At 44.8% G+C, this 11,690-nt stretch overlaps 1 protein-coding gene across 1 annotated transcript; it reads left to right on the forward strand.

Moving 5' to 3' along the window:
• Positions 1-940: 940 nt before the first annotated feature.
• Positions 941-11,324, forward strand: CGRRF1 (cell growth regulator with ring finger domain 1). The gene is made up of 6 exons (XM_083863805.1): positions 941-1,115; positions 3,929-4,068; positions 5,722-5,899; positions 6,092-6,239; positions 8,956-9,063; positions 9,906-11,324. Exons 1-6 carry the CDS (start codon positions 1,012-1,014, stop codon positions 10,254-10,256), a joined length of 1,029 nt encoding a protein of 342 aa, XP_083719931.1. The 5' UTR covers positions 941-1,011; the 3' UTR covers positions 10,257-11,324.
• Positions 11,325-11,690: the final 366 nt, after the last annotated feature.

Below are 11,690 nucleotides of genomic sequence, written 5' to 3' on the forward strand. Positions count from 1 at the left end.
TAGTTTTAGAAAAACATTACATTGCAGTGTATTATATGAAATAAATGATGTTCCTTTTATATATGATATATAATGTGGTAGAATTTTACAATAATGCGTAAGACTGTATTTTTTTCTATTTATAAATTGTATATGCCATATTTCATGTAATAGATGTCATAGAATATATAATAACTGTACATTTATCAGAATTGATAAAAACTATCTTTATTGATATAAATATATGGATACAAACGATACTTTGATTTTGCCATGGATGTCAATAAAGTTGTCTTTGACGTGTTATTTCATCTGTGGCGTTTCATGTGTCTGTGTCAACCCTGAGACCACCATGGTCCCGCCCCGTCCCTGGCAAACTGAGGGCAGTGCCTCCTTCACTCGGTGCCGCCATGGTCCCGCCCTGTTCCTGGATGAGGAGGGCAGTGTTTTCACTCGGTGCCGCCATGGTCCCGCCCTGTCCCTGGATGAGGAGGGCAGTGTTTTCACTCGGTGCCGCCATGGTCCCGCCCCGTCCCTGGCAAACTGAGGGCAGCGGCTTCACTCGGTGCCGCCATGGCCCCGCCCTGTCCCTGGCGGGCTGAGGGCAGCGGCTTCACTCGCTGCCGCCATGGCCCCGCCCTGTCCCTGGCGGGCTGAGGGCACTGTTTTCACTCGGTGCCGCCATGGCCCCGCCCCGTCCCTGGCAGACTGAGGGCAGTGCCTTCACTCGGTGCCGCCATGGTCCCGCCCCATCCCTGGCAGACTGAGGGCAGTGCCTTCACTCGGTGCCGCCATGGTCCCGCCCCGTCCCTGGATGAGGAGGGCAGTGCCTTCACTCGATGCCGCCATGGTCCCGCCCCATCCCTTGGCATGAGGAGGGTAGTTCCTTCACTCGGTGCCGCCATGGTCCTGCCCTGTCCCTGGCATGAGAAGAGCAGTGTCTTCACTCGGTGCCGCCATGGTCCCGCCCCGTCCCTGGCAGACTGAGGGCAGCGGCTTCAGTCGCGGGCTGAGGGCGGTGCGGCCGCCCCGATGGCCGCCGTGTTCCTGGTTACGCTGTACGAGTATTCGCCGCTGTTTTACATCGCCCTGGTGTCCGTCTGCTTCCTCGTCACCAGCGCGCTCGTCCTGGGCTGGTCAGTGCTCGGGGGCCGGTGGGGCTCGGCCGAGGGGGCCTGGGCTGTGCTGAGGGGGGACAAGGCCAGGGGGGCCACGGCAGGGCTTGGAACGGTCCCTTCCAACCCAAACACTCCTAGGCTTCTAAACGAGCAATAAAAATAATTTTTAAAATTAATTATACGTATTTCTGTTAAGCTCGTTCCTCTTTCAGTAATACCGAAGTGTTTTCGTAATGCCATTCATATTATTGGCAGGGAAAGCGTTTGTATTTACTGAGCTCTGTGTGTGTGTCCTGGGAAGGGAACGGAGCTGGGGAATGGTGTGGAGCACCAGGAGAGGCTGAAAGAGCTGGGAAAGGGGCTGAGCCTGGAGAAAAGGAGGCTCAGGGGGGACCTTCTGGCTCTGCACAACTCCCTGGGTGCAGCCACAGGGTCTTTTCCAAACTAAATGATTCTGTGAATCTGTGAACTGATCTCCTGAAATGTCTTGCGGCGTGGTGAGTGAAAGAGCCTCTGCTTGTGTTTGAGAGGATGCCGCAAAAATGCCGCTGTTGCCTTTTTCAGAAACAGCCCCTTGAATGTCCCTAACTCTGAGGAGTGGCTGTAAATGTAAATACTGGTACTTGCCAAGCGCAGAGCATTGATTGGCAATCAAAATATTTCATGTAGGAATTGTGGCTACATCAGAGTCGTGTGGCTTGTGAAAATAAAACTTGAGTTGTTGGTTCACTCTTTGGTTCCGCATTAATATCTGCAGAGTGCTGGTGATAAAGCTGTCTTTAAGAAAATGATGATACTGAACCGTGATTTAGATGAATCTTCATCATGTCTATCCCTAACCACTGATCCTTTTGCCAATTTAATCATTATTTATCTGCTTGTAGTAAATGCTGGCAATCTCCCTGCTTGAAATGTTCTGAAATAGCTGTGTGCTACAAGATCCTTAGATGTGTATCCCCTGTCCACTGGTGTCTTTTGGGTACAGGGTGTGCAGAGAACCATCCAGAGGCATTTTTTTATTCAGAACCAGAGATTCTAGCTGCACCTGCACTAGGTGATATTGCATTTTTTTTTATTCAAACTGGAGTATTACAGGCCTGTTAATCAAGGAGCCATAGCCAGGAGCTCAGCATTTGCTGCTCCCTTGGAATTCTCCTGTGCCATGGCCGTGACCAGGAGCCTCCAAGGGATTTCCCCATGCCTGCAGCTGCAGTTACAGCACAAGTGCTCCTGAACTTGCTCAGGAAAACAGCTCAAATCTTTCATTTGCCACACAGAGCACTGTAAATGCAAATGCTGTCACTGGAGCACAGAATACCTGATCTCTTGCTGCCGTGGCATTTGGGCTCCCCCATAATTTTCGGCATTAATTTGTGTAATGATGTGTTTGTGGTGGTGTCAGTCAGCCTGAAAAACACCACCTGTTCAGGAATGTTCCTGTTCTCATTTGCCAAGCCTTGCAGTAATAGGAGGAGCATCTGTTCCTGTGGCCAGCCCTGGATACCTGTGGCTCTGCTCACAGTCCAAGTAGGTTAATGCACAGGCAGCTTCCAGAGCCAGTCCCACAGGTGCCCTGGGCACGGGGTGAAGTGGAATTTACATCACCTGCTTACCTGGGCGTTGTATTTTTAGCTGGAGGGGAATGCTTCTGTTAGGAGGAGCTGAAGACTTGGCACTTGTTGGAAGTCTGGCTCTGCAGAAACATTAATTCATTAACTAAACCCTTGGAAATTCCTGAGTTTTCTAAGCTAGCTCTGATGGAATTAATGTTCTCCTCTACCAGCTAATGATCTGGACTGTTAGATCATAAAATAAAAACTATCATTTTTTTCATCCTTCCTACACTTAAAATTTACAGGGAACTACATTTTATTGTAGAACAGAAAGGCCTCCATGCCTTCAGCTGCTGCTAAAACTGTACCAGAGGCTCTTTTATCTTGCTGCTTTTCATGAGGATAATCCTGTTGCTTTCAAGCAAGAAAAAGCTTCCAAGGAACAGGGATTTTCCTTCACATTCAGGCAGATTCTGGTATAAAACAGGACACACCTTTATGTGCAGCTGCAGGGATCAGCTCCATTGAGGTGAAGAAGGGAAACAGCTGCTGCCTCTGGTTTATTTGTGAGATGTTTAACTGGGATATTCCCCTACAGCCCCAGGGAAGTCACTGTGGGTGTTTTCCCTTGTAGCACAGAGAGCTGACCCTCTGTGTGCTCAAATCAAGGATGGCCAAGAGCCTTTGGTGATGCCACTGGTGAAATGGAAATGTTTCCCTGAAAGGAATGGCTTTTAAACAGACAGAGAGTAGCTTGAGGTTGGATATTAGGAAGGAATTCTTGGCTGTGATGGAGATGAGGCCCTGGCACAGGGTGCCCAGAGAAGCTGTGGCTGCCCCATCCCTGGAATTGTTCAAGGCCACGTTTGATGGGGCTTGGAGCAGCCTGGGATAGTGCAAAGTGTCCCTGCTCCTGGGAGGAGGCTGGAGTGGTGCTCAGCTCTGCAGGACTCAGATGGGATGGGAGGAAATTCTGGCCTAAACCTGTACCACTAGAGGGCACCGACAGCTCTCATTAATTTTATTCCCTTTGTGGAAATCCAGAGCAAAATATTCCCACTTTAAAGATTCCCTGCATCGCTGTGCAGACTCCTGCCTTCTGACAAAAAGCTGGAGTCGAAATGACAGGATATATTATCCATGCATCCTAGCAGATACTCTGGAAAGCCAAGCTATCTCTGTTTGTTCTGCTGTTTGTTATTTAGAGCTGAAAAAAAAAAATCAAATGTGTCAACAGTAACATGAACCCACTCATTCTTCTTGTTTCGTGTCTCCTAGGTTTGGTTTGGGTGTTCCTGTTATTCTGAGGAACTCAGAAGAGACAGATTCCAGCACAAGGGTATTGAAAAAGCGGATGAGACAAGTGAAGAACCCTTTTGGATTAGAAATCCTTAATCCTGCTGCAGCTTCAGTTACAAGTCAGTGGATTTCTTATGTGATTTTTTTTTTTGTCAATTTGCATTCCTGAACTTGGTACTTTCCATTTTCTGCCTAGAATCACAGGATGGTTTGGGTTGGAAGGAAGATCATCGTTCTTGCTCTCATCCTTTTTCTCTATCATAATTCCTCAGAAATACACTTCCATTCCCACAGAAATAAACTTTTACACAGATTATAAACGTGATGTTTTTAAAGGTGAAATGTTTGGATATGGAGGTACAGTTTAATTCTCATTAATGGAACACTTCCTACTATTACAGATCTTTAAGTAACTAAAACATTTGCAAATTACCAACCACTGTGGGCGTTTCTATAAATTTCATGGAATTGTAGAATTGTACAGAATTCATTATGGAATATTTGCCACCCACTTAAATCTAAGCCCAGATCTTCAGCAGTTTGGAAGTGCACTATTTTTAATAAATAGATAAATAAATAATCACCCTCTTTTTCTATCTCTTCTCCAATGGGAACTGAATTTAAATATCTGTTTGGATCAGAGTTCAAGCCATCCCTATCATTCCTGAAATCACCCACACAGCAAGTGGAATTCATGGCCTTCTGCATCACTGGGGAGCAGTGAGCAGGGCTGAGCATCTTCCACCCACACGGATATGGGGCCTTCCAATGCATGAGGAAGGGCTGCAGCAGATTTCTCCCCTCCCTCAACATAAAATCCCTTCAACACAACAAATCCAACAATTCAGGTATCTGGGATTTTTCAGGAGCTTTGAGCACTCCTGCTCCTGTTTGTGCAGGAAGGATTTAGAAGTTCACAGGTTTTTGGAAAAAGAATGGAGAGCATAGATACCCTTTTTCTCCTCTCTCTGCATGAACAAGAGCCTTATTCTTCGAGACCACAGAGAGTTTTGTAGATAAGTGATCCAATTAATACCATTATCTCAGGAGGGAATGGACTTTGGGCAAAGGCTTGTGCTCTTGGATCTGACAATGAGTGTATAAAGTGTTACCAGAAGTTAAAATTTACCATTCATAAAGTGCCTGTGGTATTTTTGTGAGCTTAATCAGCCATTTTATCTCCTCACACCCACTTCCTCATCCCCACTGACTTCCATAAACACTGAGCTTAATCTAAATCGTTAGAAGATTTATTTATAATGATAAATAATTTTTGTTATTTCATGATGTTCATCGTTTTAAGGGTGACCAAATTGCAGCCTTTCAGTACCTCACAGAAGCCTGAAAAAAGAGACTTTTACAAGGATCTGGAAGGACAGGACAAGGAGGAATGGCTTCCCACTATCAGAGGGCAGAGATAGATGGGATAGTGGGAAGAAATCCTTCCCTGTGAGGGTGCTGAAACCCTGGCACATGTGTCCAGAGCAGCTGTGGCTGCCCCTGGATCCCTGGAAGTGTCCAAGGCCAGGTTGGACAGGGCTTGGTGCAGTCTGGGATTAGTGGAAGGTGTCCCTGCCCAGGGCAGGGGGTGGAACTGGATGAGCTTTAAGGTCCCTTCCAACCCAAACTGTTCTATAATTTTATGGTTCTATGATAAAAAAAAGTGACACTGAAGTTGTTTTCTGCTTGCAGCTCTTCAAGCATCTAGACTTAGCAATTCCAGAATTCCTTCATGTGGTGAGTTAATGAAATCCCTCTCCTCTTTCTCCCAGGGGGAGTAACACTGACACCTGACTGCCTGGAGGACTGTGTCCTCACCTGCTACTGGGGCTGCAATGTCCAGAAACTCCACGAAGCGCTGCAGAAACACGTCTACTGCTTCAGAATAAAGACTCCTCAGACGTTAGAGGATGCTCTCTACAACGAATACCTCTACAAACAGCAGCACTTGTATCCTTTTTTTGAATTGTTTTGACAAAACATGTTGGTTTTTTTGGCACGGGGAGCGTTGAGGCTGGTGAACGCGCCGCAAATTTTGGCACAACTCGTTTATGAACAAACACGATGAGAAATATTCTTCATGCAAACGTCACATTTGTCTACAACTGCAGCCACTGATTGTTTTCCTTGACACAGGCAAAGCATTAAAAAAAATGACAAGGCAGAGAAATATTGTCAGTTACCAGAAGATGCTCAAGTTGTGGATTTTGGCCCCGTGCCTAGAGCTCGCTATCCTTTGGTAGCGCTGCTGACGTTAGCAGATGAAGAAGACAGAGAAATATATGATATTGTAAGTAATCTCAGAGTATATTTCAGGGTCACTGTGTTTCAGGTCTGAATGTTTCAGGAGAGAGGTTGAATAAAGCAGCTTCACTTTCCCATTCCCTAGAATTTGGTCCCTCACTTTATTTTCTAAAACAAAGCAATTCAAAGCTTTAACTTCAAACCTCAGTCATTGAAGAGGCAATGGAGAAACATTCCTTACTCTTTACTTATTCACTACAGCATTTAAAAGATGCTTGTGATTTCTCCAAAGCTTCCACCTTCCAAGGTCCCTGTGGTGAGAGGAATAAGGGTTGAGGCAGTTTAGCCACCTGTTACTCTGATTTCTGGGCTTACACAGGCCTGAGGTGGAGCTCTTGCACTTACACAGACTCTTGGATTCTGTTGGCAGGGCAGCAGGATTTTTTTTTTTTTTTTTTGTCTGGCACAAATAGGGAGCTGATTGCTGACTTGGCTGTTAGAAATTACCTTTCTGCTCCAGGTCTGTGTCATGGTTGTGTCTCACAGGAGCCAACTCCAGGGCACTTACAGGAAGGGGTGAAGGTCTGGCTTGAGGCTGATAGGAGATACTCAGCTCCCCCAAAAAACTCTCCTCCTAATCTCTTGCTATTAAAGCACCTTCAGCCTTGCCACATGCTGTTCAATACTCTTTATAAACTCTAAATTGATGATCTCTGAATAATCTGAGACATACTTTTATCTCTTACCTTTTCATTGGATTGAAAATCTGCTTGCACCAACTCCTTGAACAGTAGCACAGCTGAACTCAGAAGCCAATTGCCCAAATCCACTGAACACTTTTCCATGCATTTACCTGCAAGCTGTAATCACACCAGAGCCTAAGAAATTTGTCCCCTTTCCAGGTGATGGCTGTCCTTGGCTTCTTGCCACCTGACTTTAGGACTCCCCTTCTCCCTCCTGTCCCCACTTAAGATGTTTTAATGTTTAAATACATTTTTATAGCTTCAGATGTCAGAGTAGTTTAATATAAAGAGACTCTAAATGTAATATTTGAATGTATTTGACGTTAGCATGGGCATGAATTTGTAACATCTCTCTTTTGAGCCCTAACATAGAATAAAGGGGTGGAAGGAAAGTGGGGGAGGTATTTTTCTTCTGGTTTTGGAGGAAAGGAACACACCTAGAATCCGTAAATCCAGTCTAGGAGTAATTCCACCTGAACTTCTTTCCAGACAAATGCCAGAATTGTGTCTGGTTTGTTGAAACAAACCTGTAAAATAGAAGTGGAATGTGGAAATGGATTTTTGCCAGTGTGGTATTACCACTTTGAATTATTTGGGGGGGTCTGTGTGGGTGTCCATCACCGTGGATGGTGTTCCAGTTTCTCTTTCCTGGAGGAGGGGTCTGATTTTCATCCTAACTGGTTTCGTGGCAAGATCATCCCTACTTGGATTTGTGCCACCATTTTCCTCTAGGTCCAGAAAATTAGCATGACCATATATAAAGTTACAGAAATTACTGGAAGACTGTCACAGATAGAGTGGAAGCTTAGATCTCAGGCACTGTGATTTAGAAAAAAAAGACCCTTTTGCCAAGGAATAGTGAATTCAGCTCTTATAAATCCATATGTGTAGGTACATACACATTTGAACTCCGTATTTAATTAGCCATGTGTGGATTTTGAAGTGCAAGTCTAATTTGCCTTTAAATTTCTTTTTAAAGCAAAACAGCTTCTATATTTCATTTCTCTTTTGACAGCTTCTGGGAACTACAATAATATTGAATTTCACTTTCTTTTCTCCCAGCTTTTTAGAGGCTATTACGTAATTTGGGCAGGGTGGGGGTTGTTAGGCACAGCATGCAAGCTTGGAGTGCTTGCATTTCCAGAGGAATTATCTAAAGTCAGCCCGTGGGGGTTCAGAATCCTTTCCAGTGAAATTTGTCTTTTGCCTGCTCAGATTACAAGCCAATCAGTTATACTTCTTAGTGTTTTTTGGAGTCTAAAAACTGCAGTCTGTGTGTTTGTGAGGGAAGGGGGAGAAAGTGGAGAAGACTGATCAGGTGCCTTTCCAGTTTGGGATGTAATTCCATGAGGTGGGAGCAGCCAGAGCAGGTCTCTGCTATAAACTGGCCACAGAAGAGCTCCATGAGGGGGGAGCAGGGTGGGAAGCTGAAGGAGCACCAAGGGCTCTCTTGTGCCACATCCTGTTTATAACTTGCCCAGTGTATTTTTAATTTTTGTTTTTCTTTTTTGGTCAGTGCTTGAAGTCAACATTGTTGAATTCCTGATTGTCTAAGGAGTTAAGCGGGTCAGAAATCAGAGAATCATGGAATAATCTGGGTTGGAAGGGACCTTAAGGATCATCTTATTTCACCCCTGCTGTGGGCAGGGACACTTTGCACTATCCCAGGTTGCTCCAAGCCCTGTCCAGTCTGGCCTTGGACACTTCCAGGGATCCAGGGGCAGCCTCAGCTTCTCTGGGCACCCTTTGCAGGGCCTCCCCACCCTCACAGGGAGGAATTCCCAGTTCTCAATCTCCCATCCATCCCTGCCCTCTGGCAGTGGGAAGCCACTCCCTGTGTCCTGTCCCTCCATCCCTTGTCCCCAGTCCCTCTCCAGCTCTCCTGGACCCCCTTTAGTCCCAGGAAGGGGCTCTGAGCTCTCCCTGGAGCCTTCTCTTATCCAGAGTGAATGTCCCCAGTTCTCTCAGTGATAAGTTATTAAACATAGATTTTTTTTTTTTTTTTTTTTATGTTTGTAGATTGCAATGGTGGCTGTAATTCACGTTCCTGATGAAAGCTACAGACTTTCCTGCCGAATTTTGTATCAGTATCTCCTCCTAGCTCAAGGTCAATACCATGATCTGAAGGTAAGCCACACACAGAGTCTGTTTTTGTGTGTGTGACAGTGTTAACTTTAGCTTGTGTAGGCTTTCAGGAGCCTAACTTAGTACAAGACTTCTATTGTCATGCAAAGAACTGGATGGTTGTTAAAATTATTTTATCAGTTAAGTAGTGCCACAGGAATTTGCTGTACAGAAATATTTTCCATGAAAATATTCAAGATTTCCTGGAGAAAATACCTGCTTCTAATCTAGGAATCCTAGTGTCCACTTAGTGAAGCAGTAGGAAGGAATTCAGTGTTGAATGCTTCTTCTTCCCAGAATATTTATTTCCTTTCTCCAAAATTCTGTTTTAATCAGGAAAGCCTAAGAAGAAACTCACCTTTTTAAAATTCCTTTTTCTTGCACTATACTTAGGAATCATGCCCAGAAGAATTTGCACTTCACGTAAAATAAGACAAAAATAGGAGTAGGGGAATGGAATATGAGCAAGAGCAGAATGGGTTGAGTGAAGCAGATTTGACAGCGTGGTGGATATAATTTTGGTAGGAATGGATAGAAAATCCCTCCAGGCACAGAGACTGATGGACCAGAAACAAACCCGAGCCGCTCAAAACCTGAGCACTTCTGTTAAAGTTCATGCATGACGTTGATTTGATGCAGCCAAGGTCTGAGGACTTATCTTTAATATTTTCCCACTGTTTAATGTAATTTCATGTTTCTGAAATGCCTTTAACTGGAGGCCAGGACTCACACAGAGTCTGGCACTGGGAATGGACCCAGTGGATCTACCACTGCACCTGTGTGCATGCAGAGATCGGGGAGGAGTTTGTTCACCCCTAAATATTTGTGTTTTATGTGTATTTTAGCAACTCTTCATGTCTGCAAATAGTCCTGCACCCTCCTCCAGCGATACCTGCCCTGCTGAGAGCAGCACTGACAGAGGGCTGCTGGAAAAGGCCGGGCTGGCTGCAGATGAACCAGAACTGCAGGAAGAAAACAGCAAAGACTGTGTTGTTTGCCAGAACGGCCCCGTGAACTGGGTCCTGCTGCCCTGCAGACACACGTGCCTGTGCGACGGCTGCATCAAGTATTTCCAGCAGTGCCCCATGTGCAGGCAGTTCGTGCAGGAGTCTTTTCCACTTTGCAGCAAAAAGGAGCAAGATGAGGATGAGTCGACCCGTGTCTTGCAAGATGTTCCTCCTGGAAGAGTTTTTTAACAGGAGTTAAAAATAAAAGACCTGGGTTGTGTGCACTAAGATTAAATGTGGAAGCCAGACTATTTATGGGAGGATATGTAGCGTTAACTTGTAGGATTTGGCTTTTTTTTTTTTTTTTTCTGTTGGGTAATTTTCAGCTTCCTTATTTTTCCTCGCTCCATATGCTCGCAGGAGCGCTGCTTACCCGTGCAATGTGGACAGGAGAAGTGCGTAGGAAAGCTCTGAAGGATGTAATTTTATTTATAACTGCTTCCTAGATTTTCTTGGAGCACTGTTGGAGGCTATTTTGACTACTAAATTTAGGCTGTCTACTAAAAAAAGAATAAAACTTGCCAGTGCAGTTGCACAAGGCTCATTCTATATTTATTGTGTTTAAAATACTAGAGCCGTGTGTCGTTTTAACTCGGCATAATTTAGGAACTTAGCACTTTACAGAATGTACCATATGAAGGAAAGTAAATATTCTTCATCGTTAACCCCGTGTGTGTTTATTTTGTAGCTGAAGGTTGGACTGTGGCAGGAGATGGGGGTTGAAGGTGTGGCTCAGGACACTGTTTCTGGCTGCTTTGAAGGATTTGTTTGTGAGGGACTTAAGCCAAAGCCCTTTGGAAAGATTTTTGTTGATTATTCTTGAACTACATTTTGCTGACATTTTAAAGCCTGAGCCTCTGCGATGACATCTTGAGACACAGACTTTCAGTCTTGTTGGCAGTGCCTGTAAGAACTTGTTCTCCATTCAAATGTTGGTTAATCACTCTCCAGAGTGGTGGCAGCTTTGTGGTGCTTTGAGGGATTTCCAATTCTTTTCACTTGCATTGTCAGTTTGGATGACCAGTAACAAGTTAACTCTTACCTTTATCAATAGTCCCAGGAAATGTACCTGCTCTAACAAAGGAATAAGCTAAAGAATAGCAGAAAATTATTTCCTTTCACTCCAGTGGCGTGTTGTCTAAAGCAATAAAAATGTCTGTTGAGAAAAGAAAGTGGTTTGTTTCTTTAAAGAGAGACAAATTCTCCTAGAGACAAACGAACTGAGTCTCACATCTGCTCATATAAGGGAAAATGCTCCTTAGAACATGTAGAAATGGGAAGTAGCTGCTTTCTGTCCTCCCTTTTGTTCCCTTGCAGCTTTTCTCCACATCCAATTTCAGGACAGCTGCTCAGGCTCAGGCAGGGAAAGCTGTGCTCCACGATCCTCAGCTCCACTCTCCTGCAGCTCCAGGGTACACACAATGTGCTGCACACCTCCAAACCAGGGAAGGAAGCTTCTCCTACTCAAAGGTATTCCATCTTCTCCTTCCCATCCTTCTTTTTTTATTATTGTTGTCTCTGACCCTGCTTTTAAACTCCTGGCAATTACCTCTGAGGAAAAGATTTAGGTGGTGCTTTTGGAAGAGTAATGGTTAGTTGTAAGGACAGATAGAAGTGGGGAAT

Source organism: Zosterops lateralis (assembly GCF_965231275.1).
Source record: "Zosterops lateralis genome assembly, chromosome: 6".
Classification (NCBI taxonomy): Eukaryota; Metazoa; Chordata; class Aves; order Passeriformes; family Zosteropidae; genus Zosterops; species Zosterops lateralis.